The sequence below is a fragment of the Corvus moneduloides genome, chromosome 17 (assembly GCF_009650955.1).
Source record: "Corvus moneduloides isolate bCorMon1 chromosome 17, bCorMon1.pri, whole genome shotgun sequence".
In the NCBI taxonomy this organism is placed as follows: Eukaryota; Metazoa; Chordata; class Aves; order Passeriformes; family Corvidae; genus Corvus; species Corvus moneduloides.
Genome location: NC_045492.1, coordinates 10,212,552 through 10,234,806, shown reverse-complemented (window position 1 = coordinate 10,234,806; position 22,255 = coordinate 10,212,552). Strand labels below are relative to the sequence as shown.

At 49.1% G+C, this 22,255-nt stretch overlaps 1 protein-coding gene across 3 annotated transcripts in view; it reads right to left on the bottom strand.

Moving 5' to 3' along the window:
- The window catches only part of LAMA5 (laminin subunit alpha 5), an 85,200-nt gene that overhangs the window by 38,502 nt on the left and 24,443 nt on the right, over positions 1–22,255 (bottom strand). For all 3 annotated transcript variants that reach the window (XM_032127491.1, XM_032127493.1, XM_032127494.1), the window contains exons 3-7: positions 9,955–10,072; positions 6,433–6,551; positions 5,898–6,068; positions 5,366–5,463; positions 438–553 (exon numbers count right to left, since the gene is read on the bottom strand). In XM_032127491.1, the coding sequence (XP_031983382.1) occupies positions 438–553; positions 5,366–5,463; positions 5,898–6,068; positions 6,433–6,551; positions 9,955–10,072 (622 nt within the window). The remainder of the gene's footprint in view (positions 1–437; positions 554–5,365; positions 5,464–5,897; positions 6,069–6,432; positions 6,552–9,954; positions 10,073–22,255) is intronic.

The following is a 22,255-nucleotide window of genomic DNA, read 5'->3' as shown; positions in this document are numbered from 1 at the left end:
ACTCACAGCATTAAGATCTTTTGCCACCCTGCGTTCCTAAGACACCACGTGGGGCAGCTCTGTGCTCTGCACTCCCAGCGCAGCAGAAATTCCACTGTCAGCACTGACCAAAGGTTTCTCTAGACAAATAAAGATGTCCTGTATGTAAACACATCCAAACCTAATTCATCTTGCAGACGGAATTGAGCAACGAGACTTGCCTGCACAAACCCTTGGACACGCAGGAGGAACTGGAATGCAAGCAGAGCCAAAGTCCCACACGGACCTTGGAGACCTTCCTGTGTGAGCCTCACCTGAACACCATCACCTGCTGGGCAGAGCCCTCTCTGCTGTGTCACTGCCCTCCAGTTCACCCAGTCCCACTCAGCACCAGCCCCACCAGTGCACCACAGCAGAGCTGTGCTTGGGCAGGAAGGAGGAGCCCAGCTCCCACTTACGCTGGCACTCGTTGGCGCTGTCGGCAGTGGCAGGCTTCCAGGGGAACTGGTTGTAGCCAGGGCAGCAGCGATCGCAGGAGCCACCACAGGTGTTGTGCTGGCAGTCACACTGCAGCCTGTGGGGACAGAACGGGGCACAGACAAGGTTGGGCAATGACAGGGACATGTGGGATGGGGGGCTGCTGTGGGCCCCTGCTGTGTGCCCCTGCTGTGCATCACTGTCACTGATCTCGTACATGAATGAGTGGTATTTGCTAATCTGAATGTTCTGGAAAAGAGGCTTCTGAGGCTTTTTATTTCAACTTTTTAATTGATTTTTTTTTTTTTTTCCTGAGCCAAACACCAAACTTTGCTATTCCAGCTCCGTTCCCTCCCTTTTTTCTCCTCCACCATCATTCCTTTTTTTCTTCAGGAGACATGGGTAAGAGAAAAATCAGTGTGCCACTGCCTAGCCAGCTCTGCAGAGAATAAAATGTGAAATGGTCGGAGGCGGCAGTGGTAGAGACCTGAGCTGAAGCAGATTACTTGAGAGAGTTTAGCATGGTGCAGAGACACAAAGATGTCCTCACCACTGCTCAGGGGCAGCATAAAAGGACAAAATGACAGCCCAGAGCTGGAGAGGGATGGGGCCACATAGGTGCTATCTGCTCCTCCAGGTATACCTGTGCTGCAGGCAGGAGGGCATGAAATTTGAATTAAGCATTTTAATAGATGCTGGCCCCACGCTCCCTGTGCAATGCACCTCCTGCTTTCCAGGCAGGGCTGTGCTGGGTAAACAGGCGGCTCCGGAGGCGCCAGGCAAGGAATCTCGACAGGCACCCGATGGATCTCGTCCCTGCCCGACCACAACGGTGATTCATTAACGTCGGTGACATCATCCCCAAAACCTCCACTTAGCACAAGGCGATTCCATCCAACACAAATGCTTTCTGTTGTATTAGACTTATGGATAATACAGCATGTTCCAGCTTTTATCTGTGCAATTACTCATTTCCCCTCAGGGCCAGTCTGCCACTCCCACCTCTCCCTCCCTCCAATGCTTTTCCATTCAAAAGCAGTGTGTTTAAAAATAAATGTCATTTTTTTAAAACGTTAGAAACAAAAGGAGCAGTCATTCAGGGTGAAGTGCAGGAGTGCAGACACTGCAGTGAGCTGAGTGCCACAGTTTCCACCTACACGTAATTTTAAGATGTGAGACTGCAAGTCTATGCATAGTGAATTGGCAGATAGAGGCAGCAGCACTGGACTAGTGACCCCATTTTAATAAAATATGGGATGATCTAAAAGTTTGGGGGAATGAAAGCAGGATTCACACTCAGCATATTTGCTCGAGGCAGAGGGGTTGAGAGGCAAGAGGTCCCACTGCTGCTCCCAGCCCTCCTGCTGCAGATGCCATGGGACACGTGGCCGCAGTCAGTTCTCTCATCACTCATCATGCCCTGTCCCTGCCCACGTTCACAGCCTGGGCTGGAGCTGGCAGAGTCCAGGCATGAAACTGAACCCCTGGCTAGAGCTTAAGTAGCAGAAAAAAGCCCTGAAATATTCAACTAGGAACTTTGTTCTCCAAGTGTTTTGCAGACCCAAAGGGGAGTCTCAATGAGAGGCAAACCTTGGCGTGTCTCTGGAATGTAACTACCCACAGACCTCTCACCTGGCCGACTACCACTCAGCACTTTTAAGGAAACAAAATTTTATCGTTTCTTTCCATGGCAGCAGCTGGAGATCAAGATTAAGATCCATATACATACGTCTGGAGAAAGATGGTCACTGAGTCAGGGAACTTATAAACCTGCTGAGCAGTGTAAATCTCCCTGAGTGGAGGACGTGGCTCCAGCCACACACCCCAGGCTCCTTCATGTTCAAGATGTTTGAAAAGTACTGGTTCAGTTCCCAGAACGCAAAACGATGGCACTGCATGAGTAAGGATGCTCATTTCACATGGAGAAGGAGGTATTTATTTAGTCTCTGCTGTTCAGAGTTAGCAATGACCTCTGAGAGAGCTCATGGCTTTACTGCACCTTGTGCCGAGTCCGTGCTGCTAATGAATTACAGACAAATGTGCATAAACCACAATATTTACATGTTTCATTGATTGAGTATATACAAGGAAGAAGAGGGAGCGGCTGTGTTCACATAGCACATATTTCCTGGTCATCCTGCCATAAGAAATGAAACCGCAGTCTACCCGCTGGAACTGATGCTCAACAGCAGAGACTAAACAGTTTCCAGCAAGCAGCTGTGGCAGAGCTGAGAGCAGCACACAAACACTACAGCAGCTCGATTTGGCTAGGACATCTGAGGAGCACAATCAAGAAAAAAAAAAAGCCCTTTCCTCTGACTGTACGGAGAAGAAAACACCTGCAAAAAGAGACTGACAGATGGCACAAATCTACCAGCACACGTGGTGCTCTCCCTTCCAAATGGGAAAGGGGAAGCTGGAGTTCAGGATCCAGCAGTGGGAAAGCATCCTTCATCTGTGGATGTGCTTCTGACCAACTAGGCTGCTGCAGTCTTGCTGGTTATCTTCAGCATCAGGCACACTTGTCTCCCCCTTGCTTGTGGCATCCGTGACAGGGCAGTGAAGCCACAGAAGAAGTTGCTCTTATAGACAGATGCAGAACCCTTGCAGAGCTCTCCTGAGCTCACTCAGCCTGTTAACACACGATTCCTGTCTGGGCTCTCCAAGCCACGTTCCTGCTAATCTTTATCTCACTGCTCCCAGGGTTTGCCAGGAGAAAGGGTTGTGCCTCATCCTGCTGGTGTTCACCTTTAACCAGGAGAACATTCCTTCCCTCTGCTTCATTCAGCCCATTCCAACTTGGGGCAAAGAGAGAAAGCTGTGAGAAGTGTGGAGAGCCTTGAGGAGGCTGTACCTGTCCACAGGTCCCTGCACATACACAGGGCCCAGATGTGCTGCCAGATCAACAGATGGATGTGTAGCCTCTGTAGCTTGGCACTTCACACAAACCTTCCAAAGTTGCACGAATATTGTAATTTATGTCCAGGAAGTCAGCTCATGGACATGCTTCATCACGTCCTGAAGTCTTTGCCAAGATTTCTAGCTCACCTCGCCCCTATCAAAGTGCTCATCCTGCCTTTCTGAGCAACGGGCATGAGAAACACAGCGATGTGCAGAAGAGAGAAGTTAAAATGAGCAGCAGAGACCACCCCAACAGGCTGAGATTGTGGGATTTTTAATAGGGCCAGGCCAATCCACATGGATCTATTTGCATTTCCTTGCCATGTTGGCTGTCACACATCAGCACCTGAAGAGGCAGGACATGTGCAAAGGGACACACCGCACAGACTGCTGGAGACATGACAAGTTTCTGGTAGCTGGGTCTGTGTCTTAAGGGAACAGCGTGTCTGAGCCCCAGCTGCTGTGGCATTACAGATATCCCCAAGCTGCCTCTGTGCTGTGTCAGGGCAGCAGGGCTGGGATCCTGCCCAGCAGTGCCCACTTTAATGGGAAGGCTGAACACAGCTGCTCCCAGAGCCTGGAGAACAGCAGCACTTCACCAATTACTCATTTTCTCAACTGAAAGTATCAGATTTCTGCTGACTTGCCTGTGCTCCTGGGCTTGCTAAAGGGTACAGCAATGCCATGAGAAGATCTATTTATCCAGCACCTTTTCCTGCTGTATCCCAAAGGACTTACAGCTGTTATGTGGTGACTGTACAAAGCACCCAAGTAGGAAATGTTTTCTCCCTCAGGCCAGCGTGATCTGCTCTGGGTGAAATGCAACAGCTGCTTACCAACATGTGCTGCAACATCACAGAACAGGCTGGGGCCAAGAGTGAAGATGCCAAATGCATCCTAATGAGAGTGGAGGAGAGGAATTTCAGGAGACAGAGACAGTTGCAAGCAAAGGTGGCATTGAACAAGGATTTCTAACTTATCTCTCCTTGCTCAATTTTCCCTCCCTTCTTGGAGAGCCCCAAACCATCGAAACACCCAGGACCAAGAAAGGTCCTGGCACTTCCATGTTAAAGAATTACTTGTCCCCATGAAGCCTTTTGCCCTGCACACAGGTGTACTGTGCATCCAGCAACAGCAATGTCTAAAAAACAAGGAGCTGTACATTCAAATATTTATGAACTTCCTTTTGTCAGAGTTTGGCACATTAAGGCAGGCTTGCTTACCAATACATCTTTGTTTTAATACTTAACAGCTTTAACCTTGGCTGGGACTCACTGGAATTTTATTTTAGACAATCCAAAAGTTCTACATGATCCTGATGAGAAAGAAATACAAGCTCCCCTCGTCCAGCTGAATCTACCCATCCCTTTCATAAAGGCAACATTCAAGCTGCAAACAGATGGCTAAAAGCAACACTTCCATGGTCTGAAGCCGTTCTTTGGCATTTCAAGTTGCCAAGGCAGATGGGAACTCCCATAAGCCAAAATTTAACTTCTTTGCGCGCTCTTGTTCTTTTGCAAAGAGTTGTTCAGATACATACATGACCAATTTATGGTTCTTGTGAGTAGAAATGGGCAGCAGTCTCTGGTTTCATGGGAGACCATCTATTTAAGAGAGCATTGTCCCAATGTTTAAGAAGCCATGTGGGAAGCAAGAGACTTCTCTGCACAAGTTCAGAAATGATCCCTGGACTTTGATGGGAAACTTCCCTGTTCCACATCAGTATCCCATCTTCTCCTTCTCACACTCTGCTCCAATGGGATGGCCAAGTCGTGGACAGAGAAACTCGAGCAGGGAGCTGATCTGGCTGAAAAATAGTCTGACAAATTGTGCAATTTTTGCTCCTTTGTCTGGAGCAGTTTCTGCTTCTTTCTCAGGGCAGAGCCATGAACACCAGTGATGACACCATTACTAGCTCAGGACAGGACACAACTAACACTGGTATCTTTCATTCTTAAAACAGTAATTCAAATGCTCTCACACAGAACTGGGATTTTGCAAAAGGTACCTGTAAGGGTCGTTGGGGTCTTTGGCATCACAGACGTCTGCATGGCCGTGGCAGACACAGCGCCCTCCGATGCTGATATCCTTGATGCTGTAGTAATACTGGAGAGCACAAGAAAAGCTGGCCATTACTATCTTTACAAATCAGATTCGTAACCGTTCTACTCAGGATTCAGCACGACTTTATCCAGTAAAATGATGCGTTGGGGTATTTCCCTTACAGTGACACTGCCTATGGTAAGATCCACCACCTCTAACAGAGCCCATTAGCTACGAGTGGGGGGGCTCCCAGCACAGCCAGAAAGCCACATGTGACACCAAGAAGTGTTTCCCAGTTTCACATTGTTGGTGCCTTCCCAAGCAGCCTCCAGCTCCAGCCACAGCGGCATCCACTGCAGACACCTTCAGCTTTAGGGAGTGCAAGAGAGAGAAAACCCCCACAGGCAACACCCAGGGACGTGCTCTCCCCAGAGGTGGCTTGCACAGCCCTCAAACAGTTCCACCTCACCAGCAAGTGGTATCAAGGCCTCTCTTACCCTCCTTGTGACTGTAGGGTCCCTCAGAGCTTTGCCCATCAGGTGCCCCAGCAGAGTGTTCGTCTGCAGGAAGCGCAGTCGGATGTTGGTGGCTTTGGTGAAATTCCGCAGGAGAGGAGAGTAGGAGAAGTTCATGGCTCCTGGGCGCCCGTTCACCAGAGAGACAACAATCTGTGAGTGGGAGGAGGGAGAAGGCCAGGTTGGATGGGGCACTGAGCAACCTGCTCTAGTGGAAGGTGCATCTGCTCAGAGTTGCAGGTTGGAACTGGGTGGTCATTAAGGTCCCTTCCAACCCAAGCCATTCTGTGAATCTATTGAGAACAAATCTATGAGCAATCCTTTGGGATGGAAGGAAATTAATCGCTCCCTCAGCTGAACCCAGTCATCCAGATGACAGAATCCCAGTGAATCTCATTTGGTTTAACTGAATACTTTAAGTGGTATCTGAAAATCAAGAGGGAGCCAATTAATAGAGTACCAACAGTCACTGAGTAACCCTGGAAACTCCAAGGGATGGAAACAGGCAATGGCTCACCTCCCCATTTTCCAAAGGTACGATCCGGGAGTATTCAGTGGTGCAGATGGCATGGTCGTCCCTGGTGATACGGTCCACAGTGTGCTGGCCAAACTTCTCAATGCAGTCCCTCTTGGAAGCTGTTCATCAACCAGAGATGGGAGCAGTAAGAGAAAAGGAGCAATTCCCAGCCCTCTGTGGATTTTCCCACGCTGACTACAGGAGAGATGGGTGTACAATCTTTGTTAAGCATTTACTACGTAGAGATTGCTCTGTATCATTAACTCTGTCATGGTTAAATACATGTCCTCCATAAGAGAGGGAGTCACTCCAACAGTTACAGGCAGAAAATCCCTCCCAAATCACCTCCCTGCAGTAAACGAGGAATGTCAGAACAGCCACTCTACCCACTGCCACCAGCTGCAGAGAAACCCAGCCCTTAATTTTGGCATTAAGCTCCTATTTTAACCAAACTGAGACCTAACTCTGGTCTCAATCCGTTGCTTTGCTGGCAGTGGATTTGCTACACTGCTACCACTGAACTGCTTAAGGGCCCTTTGCTGCCAGGGCTCTGCTCCTGATGTAGGAGCTGCACCACCATTTCATGTGGCTCCCAAACTTCCTGAGTCCGTCCTGAAGCCAGCACAGAACCCACAACAGGAGCAACCACAAGCCACAGCCACCGCTGGGGACATCTCCCACCAAGCAGGGAGGACATGCAGGTGTGGGGCAGGGACCTGCAGTGTCTGGGAGAGGCCGAGCAATGGCCTGCAGGATGTCTCCTCCTCACACCTTACTCTGAACTCTGCTCTTAAACCAATGCTACAAACCAGAAATGCCAAAGCCACCAAGAACCATCCCTTGGGGACAGCAAACGAGGGCTCCTGCCACTAAGTGGCAATGCAAGGCTGGCTAAAGTCAGGGACAGGCACCACCAGGCAGCCGCTCTGCTGGCTCCATGACCTGCTTTGGGGATGCTGCATGCCAAGACTCTCCTTGCAGCTACAGGAATGGCCTGGCTTCCCTGAACAACTGCTCCTGCAAGTCCAGCACCCTCGTCCCCAGGATGTGTGACATCCCTGTGCTGGCAGAGCCAACCAAACCATGGCTGGGGCAGTTCAGGGCCTGATTGTGCAGGGTGGTGAGCACCTACATCTACCTATGCAAAAACCTACACAATGCTACTCTCTACAACTGTTCCCTCGGGAAGAGCCTGGACAAAGGCTGCTGCTCCTTCCCACTCCCTTTTCACCTGTGCCAGGAGCTCATAGCAGAGAGTGCTCAAGTGTGTGTCATTGCAGTGCTCCTGAGGGTGTTTCCATGGGGAGAAAAAGGAAGAAAAGGCAGCCAACACAACCTCCTGTTCCTCCCAGTGCTGCTTAGCTCACACAGGAAACTGAAGGGGAAACGTTAACCCAATTCACAGGAATAATCCTCCAAAATCTGTCTCAGTGTGCCTCCAGAAGGCAGGTCCCTCACTCCATGGGCTGCATGGGTAGGCTGAGCCAGGCAGAAGGAACAGCAAAGGGGGAGCAGGGAATTTCTGCCTCCCTGTCGTCTTCACCTCTGGCTTGCACCCACCCACACCTTGTCTCCAGAACATGGCCTTGCTCCAGGAAACACTGTTTTGGCAACAGCAAGAGCTCAGTTGCATCCACAGGAAGATGTGGAAACATTTAACATCAGGTCTCTGGCCGCCAAGGTTTGCTTCACCAGGTGCTTTTTAAAGGCGATTTATTTTTAAAGCCCCTGGCGAGGAACCTGTCACCACTGGCTCAAGATGATTGATTTCCAGAGCACCGCCACGGCTGCATGGAGACAGGATGCTCAGCCCAAGGAGCTACTCAGGAAAACCGATGAACTCCTCCAGTTATTGCAAAATCTGCACAACCACGTGAGCCAGAAGCTGGGCATTCTGAGCTAAAACAGAGTAACCCCTTGGCCTTAAACCCCAGCAGTATTTTAAGGAAACAGACAAGGACCCAGCCTCACCCAGCAGTCACTTCTCCCTCCTCCCGCAGAGCTGAGCCCAAAAGCACCTTGGCACCTCTCGTGATGAGCAGCACTGAGCCAGGGTGGGCAGTGCCACAGTGTCACCCCTGGCAAGGCTCACTGGCATCTCTGAAGAAACCCTGCATTTCTGCCAGCTGCTTTTAACCCTGGTACTGACCTGGCAGTGTTTCTATTAGACCACCTACAGAATCCCCTGCGACAAAAATAAACCTCCGCAGAGGACTTCTTGTGCTAGCAAATCTGGCAGGTTTTGGAGCAGCCACCTCTTGATTTCCATGGGAATTTTCCACTGGGCTGTGTCACTGCATGTCACTTCTCCAGGGGAGTGGTAACAGGGCCTGATGTTTTGGGAGGGAAGGGGACTCCAGATGTTACAGCACTGCCACTACACACAGGAACAAGCCGGTGGGGCAAGAGCTCCCTGTGCAGCTCCAGACCACGCAGGAACACGACTGTAATGGGCCTCAAGAGAGGCTTCAGAGCTGGCCGAGAAATTCTCAGAGAAGATAGAAAAAAGCAAAGCAGGAATTTGACAGCAGTAATTCCCTACTAGCACACAGCAGAGAGAAAAACATCCGCCCTGCAGAGGAGCTACCACGCTAAGGCAAGACAGCAGTAACATGTCTGCAGCTCTTTCTTGCACAAGAAGAGGCCAGAAATCCAAAGCACAGCCTAACAGGTAAGCCAGACATATGAGCCTTTAGGGACAGCCCAGGGCAAGGCCTCTGAGTGCTCCCACGTCCTTTCTTGCCAGGTTTTAAGCTCTGGCTGTAGATCTTAACTCACATCTTCTCCCAATTACTGCTGCTGCTTCTGGGAGGAGCTGGTGGTTAACAAGATCCTCAGCATCCGGCTACCACACACACCCTCTGGGAGAAGAGTTTTGTAGAACCAGCTGTTTCTTAAGGTTTTAATCAGAGAATGGGGAAGCCAAATGCACAGGCTAGATCTCCTTTCCAGCCAGCTGTCTCTGATCCCACCTTGCACAGCAGCAGGACAGCGGTTCCCTGCCCCACACAGGCTGAATCCAATCTCTGGCACTGATAATCACAAGGGAATGTTTTCTGCATCCAGACTTTTCTGTGACAGCAGCCACTTGGAAGCGAGCTGCTGCTTGGCTTCTGGAGGAGCTGGAATATTGTCTGGGATGGTACAGAGCAGACAGGCAGAAAGAGGAGGGCAGGGAGGAGATGATAAGAAATCTCACGTTCAGATCTAGATCTAGATCCACAACACAACACCCAGCTGGTGTGGATGTGTGTGGATGCTGGTGCCAACTTTGGCATCCCCACACATTTCATGACTGTGTTTTAAATTTTTCAGTACCAGAGAGCAAAACAGTTCTCCTGCCCTGAGGAGCATTAAACCTTCAGTTCTTGCAGCCTTATTGGGCAGATGAAACAGAGGACATGGGCTGCATCGCAACAGTGACACAGGAACAGCTCCAAACCCAGCCTTGTATTTGCACAGAGTCATCTTCACCCTGCCCTCACCACCTGACACTGAACTGCAGCCCCCTGACATACTCACAGGCAAAATACTGCCAGGGCTCGTAGGTGAGGCCAAAATCAGTCGATCGCTCCAGCACCCAGAGGTCAGGACGAGGGGAATTGGCAAACTTGATCAGGACATATGCTACATGGAAGAGCTGAAAGAAAGGAACACAGAGTGAGTTGGCTGCTTGAGGCATCCTGAAAAGCAGAGAGAACTTCGTGGGATCCAAGTGGAATAAATGAGCTGGCACTTTGCAGCTCCTGCTGCTCACAAGCAGCCTGTGGAGCGAAATCCTCCGTATCTAAAGGGATGGTGATAGGACACAGCTGCTGCAGAGAGCCAGATTAGAGAGCTCAGCTCCCACTGAATGCAAACAAAGCTCAGACTTTGTGGTTACAGGCTGTACTCAGGTTGTGCTGGGAGACACCCCAGGCTTAGTCTGAACAGGCTGCATTACAAACCAGCTACGATGCTGTCCTGGAGACTTGGCTTTTGGGCTGTTCTTGGGGTAACAGGTGGCACAGCCAGGGAGCATCCAACTGCACCTTGCAGACAGCATCACAAAATCCTTCTGTTTTTTTAAGGCATTCCATATACCAGCCCTGCTTCACCAACACAACCTGTGTTTTGAAGCCTGTTCCAGAAAAACCCCAGCACAGCTCCTCTTCCCCAGGTGCCACAGGGAGGGGAGAGCAGGAGACCCACTTGGCTCCAGCACAGCTCCAACGCTGGGCTGCTCCCATTTGTCTGGACACTGACGTGTGCACACACACTCCTGCCAAGTATAAAATAAACGTAGTCTTTAAAGAGCTACAATGTCAGTGCTAGAGAGAAACAAAAGCCCCAGCAGAATTTCCCTTCCCCGGCTGGCACAGGCTTGCTCCAAGAATCCCCACTCCATCATCCTGTCACAAAGTGATATTTAAAGGCAAATAACGTTCTCTTATCGGAGAAAATTCCTAACGTCAAAAACAACCCAAAAGGGAGTTTAGTGCTTGAAAGGCAGAGATTTATAGCTCAGGAGTCCCTCCTCATGCAGAGCTGGGGCTGTATGAGCATACACCCCTGCTAAAGACTGAGAAGTATCCAGAGGGACATTTCTGCAAGGGGAGGAGAAGGACTTCTCCATGACCATCTCAGCCATGCAGGAGGGCCAGAACAGCAGCCAGCACCTCAGCCTGCCTGGCCACACGCATCGCTGAGCAGAGGACGAATATTAATAACATGCCTCTGAAATAGCCCTGATCATCCACAGACTGAGCAAGTAAAGGCCAGAAGAAACACAAAAGAGGTATTTAAATCTACCAAGCCATCTACCAAGCATGGATCTTGCTGGGGACAGTCAGACAAGGGGTCTGAGTGCTGGTGTGCAGGTATGGATAAGGGGATGTGGGCAGCCCTGAGGACTGGCATCAGCTCAGTCCCCGCCCTCAGCAGGACATTCAAGCAAAAACCTCCTCAGGACACTGCCAAACGCTCCCCTGGCTCTGGGGCAGCCTCTCCTCCACTTACCACGGGTATTGGTCTGATTCCCACTGCAGGCTGGTGGCACCTGAAACCACACCTGGGTGTAGGCTAAGGGGGCTTGAGAGAGATGCTCAGGGAGGAGTGAACCAGATCCAGCTGGGAACTCCACATGATCATCAAGCACAGAAGGGCAGAGGCTGTTCTCCAGCTGGGAATGGGCAGGAGGGTGGGATGTGTCACCACTCTCAGGGTTTGCACTGGTGCCATCCAGAACAAAGAAACCAAAGCAGTCACCCAACTCGGTTCCCTGCTCCAAAAGACTTTCAAGCCCAGCCAAGGGGGAAACAGGCATCCTTTTCAAAAAACTGAGGGAAAACAGACTTCAGTGCTGCCCTAGTTCCCCTCTGCAACATGTGTGTTGTCAAGGCATACAAGACTAAGCTTTTCCAGAGGAGCAGTGTTTTCTGCCTGCTTAACCTCTCAGCAGAGCTGTTATTTGATAGTGAAGCCCAAGAGGCTTCAGCTCAGGCAGCTGCTTTCTCTGCAGGACCAGGTCTCACAGCTCAACATCTGCCTCTTGGCATGGGAACAGGGCTGAACACCAGCCTGTGAAGTTACACCTTCCCTCCACTCTAAACCCTCCTCCAGCTTTATTCTGCAGGGAACAAATTAATGCTCCTGCTGGAATCCAACACTGCCTTTAGCTGGACAAAATCCCCTGTGGCTCCAGAATACCTGTATATGTTCTGGCCTCAGGCACAGGGGGATTTTCTGCTCTGAATGAACAGCAACCACAAACACAAATTTAGAAATGTGAGGTGCACCCCTCTCTACTGTCTTTCTTTTTGCAAAGCCAGTAAGGAGTTTATGGCCCATAAACCCCACGGCATTTCTAGGAGGTCCTCCTCATTGTTCAGCTTTATGCTGGAAAAAAGTGTTGCTAATTAAATGTCCTGGAGTCCAACTCCTCACACGCTTCTAGTTCTCAGAAGTCCCCTCCCTCCAGAGAACATGGATTACCATGCAGTCAAATTGGTGCAGCTTTTGCCCAAACAGTGAAACTTGACACAAAACCAAGCCTCGGGCTCAGTGATTCACAGAGCAAAAACAACAGCCAGAAAAAGAACTTGGTGCTGCTGGTTGCAAGCTCTGGTGTAAATGCCCCTGGGGTAGGGACAGGCAGGGCTGGGCAGCCACAGGCTCCTGACCCCTCTGAGCCCTCCAGCTGAAAGAAGGAGGTAGAGATGGTTTCGGTACATTTTGAGTCATGGGACACACACACACTGGGCACAACTGTGGCCATGCTTGCTGGAGTTCTCTGGAAGGCCAGTCCCAGCCCCACTGACGGGGTTAGATGTCCCAGACCAGGGCTAGCACACCTTTTATCTTCCATTGCTGCTTTTCACAGGAAAGCACAAGAACCTCTGGGTTCTTGCTGGATATGTCTGGATCAGCTGCAGTACCTCAGCTGAAGCCCCGGGCAGGTATTTGCTCTCAAAGCCAAACACAATTCCTCTCTCCGTACCCGAATCCATCTGCAGCACTGCTGCGCGCTCTTACTGCTGCTGAATTTTATTCCAGTCGTGACCGCAATTTTGGGACACAAAGAAGCCAGCCAACACTGCACAACCACTCCCCTCCAGTATGCAAGGGTCATTCCTAATGGAGCACAGAAAATATTCAGGAGTCTGTGACCACAGTGACCCCAAACCTGGAACAAGACTCATGTCCTGGGTCTTTTCAGACCAGGGGGATTTCTGTCCGGTCTGGCGAGTCCCCTGCCCCTCCATCCAACATCCTTATCTTGCAGAGTATCACAGCCTGGCCGGAAAAAATAACAGCAAATTGCCTGTTTCCAGTGCATCTGCTGAGAAAACTCAGATGCAAAGATGGAGCAGTAGCTCTAAAAATAGAGCTGGCAGAAAAGCCAGACTTTTCATTCCATGTTTAGTTCCAGTACAGTTCTGCCCAACCAATATTGCAAGAGAAATGGTTGGGTTTTTTTCCAAAGCCCTTATTTAGCTCCTATTATCAGTCAGATGAATAAAAACCTCTATGCTCCCAGCCACTTACGACATTTTTTTCCCTTCTTGATGGAGAAAAGAGGTGAAAACACCAGACTTGATGCACACACTTGTCTCCACACCAGCAGATCCCTTGCTTTCCCCACCTCTGAAAACATGCCAGGTACAGCTCAACCTTTGACCAGCCTCTGGGATTTCATAAAACAATCTTCCAGCCAGGAAATTCTGACACTACTTTAATTAGCAACCAGATTTCTTTGAAAATAGTAACATCCCTACATGTAGTTGATGTTGCTGTTAGTGGTTTTGAAGCAAGTTTCCTTAGTAACAATCTGCAGCTGCCCCAGTGCCTGGAAGGATGGAGCAAGTGCTGGAGCCAGGAGAGGAAGATGGAGATGAGGGCATTTCCTCCGTGTCCCACACTCCATCCCTTTGTGCCTTAGATGGTGGGCAGCTTTATCCAGCACCAAAATCCCATGAGAATATAATTCTGATTACTGCCCAGTGTGACAGTGCAAAGACTTGAAGAGTAAAAACAGATTCCAGAGGGGGGCACAAGAAACTCAGCTTCTTTTGGAGCAGCACATTCTCTGTCCGGTTGTTCATCCATCCTTCTGTGTAAGCAGCACATGATGGTAAATTCACACATTTCTTCTCCATTCCTTCCTTCGAGACACTGATTTCAGTTTTCCAGTTCTGGGAGGTACATGTGGGAAGAAGACAACAAGCTGGACCAGCTGTGTCCTGGGGTGCCTTGGTGAGGGAGTTTTGGGGAAGTCTCATTGATACTCCAAGGCACCACAAAGCCACACAGAGACATTCAATAACCAAAACAGATCTTCACACTGTTGTAATATTGGCAACTACATTTTCACCAACAGCAAGAGGGGCTCTTTTTGGTTCTCAGATGAAAAGGTCTGAGCAGGCTGTGCTGGCTGGAGCTACACCCAGCTCTGCTCCCGGCCCCGGATCCCACAGGAGCAGTTTATACAGTAAACCACTGGCTAATTTTCCACAGGACAGATTTATTACCTTGGCGTTGCCTTATGAAAATAGCACCATGTAAAAACAAAGCAGTTCGTCTCTCCCTCACCACTGCTCCATACCCCTGTGGAGCTGTGCGTGGAGAGCATTACCAGTGCTGCTCATTCCCACTTGGGATCTCCTGGAAGGATCGGATGGACCTGCTGAGCAGGTGCAGCTCAACACCAGTGTATGGGCAATAAATCCCACTGTTTAGGGGCACATGAGGCCTCCTGGATATGCACAGCAAAGGGCTTGAGGACACCTTCAGCAGGCACCTGCAGCGTTTTGGGGCGTTCTGCACCCCAGTCTGGGTCACTGCACAGCAGCTCCAGAAACCTGCAAAACCTAGAAGCAGGAAAGCAGAAAAAGAGCCACTATGGAAAGTGTCAGAGAATGTTAATTATTTTTCCCCAGTTTCAAAAATCAAATTATTTTACTCTCTTCCAAGCCCATCCATCCCCCAGGCACTGCCTGGTCCATCACCGCAGCCACAAGCCCACCTGGAAAACGTGGAGATGTCAGAGGCTGGATGGGGTTATCAATCCACAATGCCAGGGAAAAACAGCTCTCTGGGAGCACAGGTCACCTCCGTCCACAGCCTGGGCAAGTGGCTGCCCAGCTGCCATGAATAAGCCTTGGAAACACTTGGCAGTGCTGGCACCACGTCAGTGGCAGCAGCTAAAGCTAAGAAGGTGCCTTTTTGTGCACCTTTTACCCCCACAAACAAATATGCAGGAGGTGGAAAAGCCCTGGAAAGGCAGAGAGCTTCTGACTCACTTTGAACTTGTCTAGGTCAGTGATCTGCCCCTTTTGCATCCTTTGCCTGTAATCATTTATTCTCATGGAAGCAGTGAATTTACTCATTAACAACTGACTGTCCCCCTGCTGAGCTTCTGCTGTCCTACAGCAGATTTATTTCTGCCCAGCCCATCCATCAGAATCCTTTAATAGAATCTCTCACATTTAGTGTGTGCCTACTTTTTATTTTCAATCACACAAGAACCAGGCAGCAAACAAAGGTGCTGCCTCTCCAAGTGGGCATGGCTTTTTATCCAGCCATTTCTTATAAAATACTCGAGAGCCTGAGAGCAAACAAACCCCACACAGAAAAGCACAAAAGTCAGTGTTTGAAAGAGGGGTGTGCACTGAAATACGCTTTGCTCCCATTTTGCTCTTTTCCTCACAGCAACTCCTGGCTTGCTCTTGTATGTCCGTGTCTCAAACCCTCACTCCTAAAAATGATGTTTTTCCAACCTGCTCATGGAGGATTACAGGGTTCTGAATGAGAAGGCTCCCTATGCTGGCATCTCAAGATTTTGACAGCCAAGCTTTAGAAACAATCTTTCACCACAGGGAGAGGACCGAGGTGCAAAGTGGCAGCTATTGAACACCTCGGTACGGCTGGGGACAGAGGTGAGCACTGACACTTAATTTTGCACCAACCTGCTTTCAAATTTTCCTCTCAAAACTACTGGAGTTTTACTGAGAGAGATCAAAGAAAACACTCTCCAGGAAACCACAGATTCAGAGCTACCAGCCAGCATGAAACCTGCTCAGTGTCATTACAAGCAGCAGCAGCAGCAACCCAATGCTTTATGATGTTATTTTCTAAACAGTGCCTATTCCCTTCCTAAGCAGCTTGGCTTAGGTGAACAGCTGATGGAGCATTTTCCACAAAGGATTTTTTCTTTAAACACCACTTCTGAGAAGGATTTGGTTCATCCACCGATTTCACACACAGCACTGCTTTATCTTCACAGCATCTTCCTGTGCAAGTTGTCCTTCCCCTGCCAGTGCCACACACACCTCCTGCCAAAAATCCTTGGGGGACTAAATCTGCAGCACCTGGCACATGGCAGGGCAGAGCAGTGCCATCACTTGTGGCCTGCACAGTGCTGAAGATTTGGATAGCCAAGTTTTAGAAATGACCTCCAACAGGGCAGCAGCAAGAGCCTGATTCACAGCAGGTACAGCCAGCTGGCACTAAGGAGAGGCACGGAGGAACATCCTGTTAAATCCCTGCCTAGCTGGAGCTGCAAACAGCAAATGGCACACGGCTACAGGTGCAGCATCCAGGGATGCTGACACACCAACCTGTACATGGTCAAACACAAGCCTGTGCTTAAACCCAGCAAGTGGGGTCCCCTCCGAATTCAGACCAGCCCTTTGTGTGTGCCCGACAGCCACCCAAAGGTCACTGCAGCCAGACTTGGGTAACCAGAGGCACCACAGCAGAGCAAAACTGGTCAGGACAGAGGGGGATGACTGGAATTCCTTGGGATGAGGCTTCAGTCACTTACAGAGAAGGACTTTGCCCACACCAGCCTCTCACTGTGCAGTAAGAGATTCCCTGCACTTGACTGAGATGGCCTCTGCAACTTTCTAGGCTGCTGGGCAAAGTGTTAAGTAACCCATAAAAGACAAGACTTAAATATTTGTCTTTTAGCCCAAACTTGATCTACCACACCCTCAGGGAATGGCTAAGTGGACTCCCCTGTCCTTGGGCACCCTGTAAAGGGGTACAAGCACTGGTCTCCAAGGCCAGGCCAGCCCAGGAGCTGACTGAGGCCAAGGAGTGTGGAGAGGATCAGGTGCCCCCACCACAAGGACTCCTACCCTCCCTAGTTGCTTTAATCCTCCTGCAAACACCATCAGAAACCCAGCACAGAGGTGGCTGTAAAGAGGCCCTTAAAACTTCCTGGTGCTGCAGAGATAAGACACTATAACTACATTCAGGATTTCAGATTCTCAGACTATTTACCTTGAGGTGTCAATTGTCCTTGATGATTAAATGCTTGTAGGAAGCTTCCAGGAATGTTTGGGGGTTTTTTTTTAGGAATGGTGTGTTCTGGGAAAATATGTGCATCAATAATTAGCTGGCAGGATTAGTGACAGTTCATACTAGGGTCTTCCTCCCAGTAAGATACAGTATTACATGAGAAGTGGGATAAGGAAAAAAGTGACTCAAAGGAAAAAAGCCTCCTTTACAGAGACACAAAGTGCCCTGATAGCCCCCACTGTGAAAGTGCCGTGTGCTTGTGCCATGCTGTCCAATGTGCAGAAGTGAGAAAGCCAAAGTTCCTGCAAGCAGCTTCATGCAGACAGGTGAGCAACAGGCAGGTGTCCCAGGAAGACTTGGTGTTCTAGAGGAATTTAACTGGAAGTCACTCAAATGCAGGCAGCTAAATAAATCCAGCCACCTACTTCATGAGAGAGAAGAAAACCCACATGGCTCTCAAGACTGATTTTCAGAGGGCCTTGGGTCCACTGCCTTAATTCTCCTCCCTTAAACTAAGAGGAGTTTAAGACTAATTTTAGCAAAATGAAAACTACACCACAGCAGAAACTCTTGAATCCCAGAACATACAGAAAAAAAGTGCTTTCCTATAAATACAAAACGCAGGGAATTCCAGCTTGCTAGTACTAACTGGTGTGCTTGCAGCCTAAATCTGAAACTGCTAAGAAAAAGCCTGACTTGAGGGATGTCATCTGACTGCAGTTATTTGAGACTGCGAGAAGCAGAGTCTCTTCAGGGAGCTGTCACTCCGCACACAGGGAGAGAAGGCTCTTTTGTAACTAATGGGAAAGAACCGACTGAGTTTTTAATGCCAGACAGGAAATTAAAAAACCTCCTTGGAGTGCCCCATTCTACCATGGCCAATTCTAGACAAGGAGCACATCTCAGTCCTGGAAGGAGATGACCAGTCCCTGTGCCCAGGATAAAGGGCTCAGTGCCTCACACTGAGATCCAGCATGGCACTGATCTGGAAACAAACTTTTTAAGTCCATCTCGTCATCCTCCAATGCCCCTGTTCACATGGACAACATTCCTCAAGAGCAGCTGATCCCAATGCTGCCTTTGCTCAGGGAACAATCTCCCAGCTGTATTTCAAGGACATCTACTAGGTGCTCTGTGAAGAAGACTGGAACAACAGACAGCAGACATGAAGGAGAGGATGGCACTGCCACAGCCTCTCCCCACATGGCAAAAAACCTGATCTATCCATTATTTCATGGAGAGAAGGTCCAGCTTTAGAGGAAAAACCTGTCCCTCTTCTCTTCCCCAGTGACTGGCCATCGCTACACAGCAAGCACAGCTGGGAGGAGAGCCCAGTTCAGGCCCTTCCTACTGCTAAACTGTCCCAGCAGCTGTAGATATTGTCTGTAAGGGCTCCCTGGGCATCTGCTGCTGGGACAGAGAGAGAATGGGCTCGAAGTCAAAGAGCTGCAATACTTTTAGTAATGACAGCCCTGCCTGGTACCTCCTGTTTATCAATGTGCAGTCTAACAGGGTGAAAACTATGACCTTGAGCACAAGAAAAAGAATTCCATGAAAAGTCAAGTTCACTCCTCTACGTGCCCAATGACATCACCACTGTGAGAGGATTTCACCAAGAGCTCATCAGTCGCTGCTGCTCATCTTTCTCATTTCCTCGGAGAATAATTTAACAGCTCTGGGTTCATTTGGTTTAAGTGTTCCCCCAGCTGCCTGCGTGCTGACCCACAGGGAACAGTGTCTGCAGCCACAGATTGTTTGCTTTTAAAACATATAGGAGGAATCTGTGACTTTGGCAGTGAATGTGATGAAACCAAGCCACTAAACCACAGCACATTCCAGACCCAGATGTATGGGCACAGCTGTGACAAAGCGCAGGCCCACGTCCGGACACGAGCTCGGAGCCTCTGGTGTGCTCAGGTCCTCTCCTTCTCCCTGAGCCTGCCTGGAAGGAGGCACAGGGGCTCTTCCCCACACCTCCTCCATTTCCCATTCTTGCAAGCCACCAGAACACAGCCTGCAAAGTACAAACCATTCGTGCTCTTATAAATAAAAGTCCAGGCGAAGCCTCAATGGATTTGCAAGCAGAGCTGCCTCCCCCAGAGCTGAAGCTCCCACACAACCAAGCAGGAATTTCAGCCTGTGCTGGGCCAAAATTCTTCAACTTCCTCCAAATAGCTCCTCACTAAAAAATCTGTTCTGACCTGTCATACAGCTTCATTTCTTCTGCTCTGCAAATAAGAAGCGGCACAGCCCGGACATCGATTTTTGCACCATTTCTGTACAGAAGCAGCGTGGGCTACTGAAGATTTGGGAGGGCTGAGGTAAATCCGTGTGGCAGATTATGCGGCACCTACACTGCACTGCTGATGTCTAAGCTCAGCAAACACTGTCTGTGGGTAAATTATACCCCAATAAAGATGGAGAGCCAACAAATATGGAATTACACCCCAAAGGCATTTCAAGCCAAGCAAAGAAATTGGCAGAGTCAGAAAGGAGTCTGCCTGCTTCTCAGTTCAGGTTCAGCCTGAGAACCGAGGTCCTGAGAGATGTAATACTCAGCAATTTTCAAAACTATCCTTCAAGACACGTTCAAACAAAAATCCTGTCTTAAATCCCCTGGAGCCAGCATGACCCTGCAACCAGTGCCTGTAGCTCAAGGTATCTCCCCATCATCACTGCCTTCAACACCTCCCAAACCCAGGCATTTAGGGAGAGAAACCTGCAACACAGACAGGAAGGAGACCTCTCTCCACAGGGTTAGCAAATCCCTAATGATATAACGCCAACTTCCCAACAAGCTGGGGTGGGAGGGTACAAAATCAAGACAAGATGCAGTGATTAATTTCTCCTCATTGTAGACGTGTCAGGTATCACAAGATGGATTCGTACAACAAGAATGCAGGGGAGGAAAAGCTGAGGAGGGTACATGGGAAACCTTTTGATTTAGGCCAGGTATTAAGAACAAAATCCTTTAAATGGACTAATATTAAAAAAAAAAAAAATTAGTGAAATAACAGATACACTGTCATACAACTCTGAACATAATGAACTTGTATCTAACAGGTGCTCCCAGTTAAACTAAAAGCTGTCTCAGATACATCACAAGCCAAGGCTGTGCAGAGCAGTTGGTGGGAAAAGTCATCATCTTGAGTGGCCAAAAGTTGCAATTTCCTTGAACTTTCCAGTCTGCCAGTTCACCCATATTCTCTGAAGTACATTATCTCTGCTTGCAGGGTTTATTCCAGCCTTTTATTGTTGTCTTATCTCCAGCCTCTTCCTGCCCCAGCTTCAAAAAGAACATTGAGCATCACAGAACAATATGAATGAGCTAAATATATATAAATATATATATATATATATACACACACACACTAGCCCAAAATCTTTATCAACCTGGCTACCCAGCGCACTTGGAGAGGCAGGATGGGGCTTTGCATGAAGAGGTGAGGAGAAGTAATCTTTCTTGGCTGATGAGGACTGGGTAACTACAAAATTCCCCCAGACCAACCTATTTGCAGCCCATCAGTAATGTCAAGCTAAGCAGCATCCACTGGGACCACAGGAAGAGGGGAAAAAGGCAAACACACCTCAGCTATGTTTGTGCCAGGAACATAAACTATGGTCCATTCTTGGGTATGACAGACTAAGCAACTTATCTACAACCCACACTGCAAGCTTTATGGACAACAACCCTGTAGGCAGTAGATTCCTGCATTTGTATTTGCAAGAGTGCACTGAGAAGTGTTTCCCAGGAGCTGAAGAAAACAACCTTCTCTGTCTGGCTGAGGAGAACACGTCCCAAAGAAGACCTTTTCCTTGGACAACATCCATGCATGACTACTGGGAGAAATCCCCATGCCTGTCAGACCAGCAAGACAGATCCCAGGTGTTGGGCAGCCTTCTGCTGATAGCACAGCAGGATCCACACATGTGCAGAGACCCAGAACAGCAGTCAGGCATCAGTGAGATGCCTCAAAACACACCTGAGCTGAGCCTCTCTACAATGTTCAGGACAGAAGGCCCTGCAGCTCTTCTCATCTGCCAGTTAAAAAAAAAAAAAAAAAAAAAAAAAACACAACAAAACCACAAAAACCCACAAAAACTAACCAAAAAGCCCCAAACTGCCCGGTCCCAGCACCTCCCACACAGTCCAGAGCTCGTGAGTCACAGCCGCATCAGATCCCAGGCTGCCGCTATGGGATTTTTGCACAAGCCTCTCTATCTGCCCAGGAAGAGCACGGTTATGACACCAGAGGCTCCACTGGAGACCATCATAATCTCTACAGATAAGGCTTGTCTGTGGTGAAAGGAAATTGGCTGCTTTGTTTCAAAGCAGAGCTCCCTCACAAGCACCTTTCTGCATACGCCTGCATCTCCTCCCGGCCCCGGGGGTCAGCACTGGAGCCCAGGGACAAATCACTGCAGTGGGCTCTGGGCCAGCACAGCCGGCAGCAGGGAGGGCCGTGGTCTTCTGTGAAACAGCCCTCCCTGGGACCCGCTTAATTGGCCCCTTTAGACTCGCTTCACATTTCCAAAAGAGGCCACTGTGCCCCACCACTATTTGCTCATTGCAGGAGCAAACCCGGGAGCCCAATCCATCAAAGCCTGATGCTAACGAGGTCCAGTAACCAATTAGCCATCCCCCAATTGACCCATCAGGGGTTCCTGAAACCTGGATGTGCTGCAGGGTGTTCACCTACTCTGACTACATTAAAAGTCTCTTGAAAAGCAGCTTTGAGGTCATCCAGGCTATTCAAGTTTTGGGCTATTTTTAGGGCTCCAAATTATGCCAGGATATCCGGGAAGACTTCACAGATTTAGTCCCATTCCCACAGAGTTCAAGACCAAATTGCTCACAAACTCATTTTATCCTCAGGGGTTTTTTCTTAATGCTTGGCTTATGCCCTCCTGCTTCTATTGGTATTTTAATTCCTTTTTAAAAAAAAATCTTATTAAACATTATTTTAAAGGGAAAATATGCTGCAGTTTTTGTGGTCAAAGAAGATATTTTAAAGCATTTTCCATATTGGGAATGAAGGTC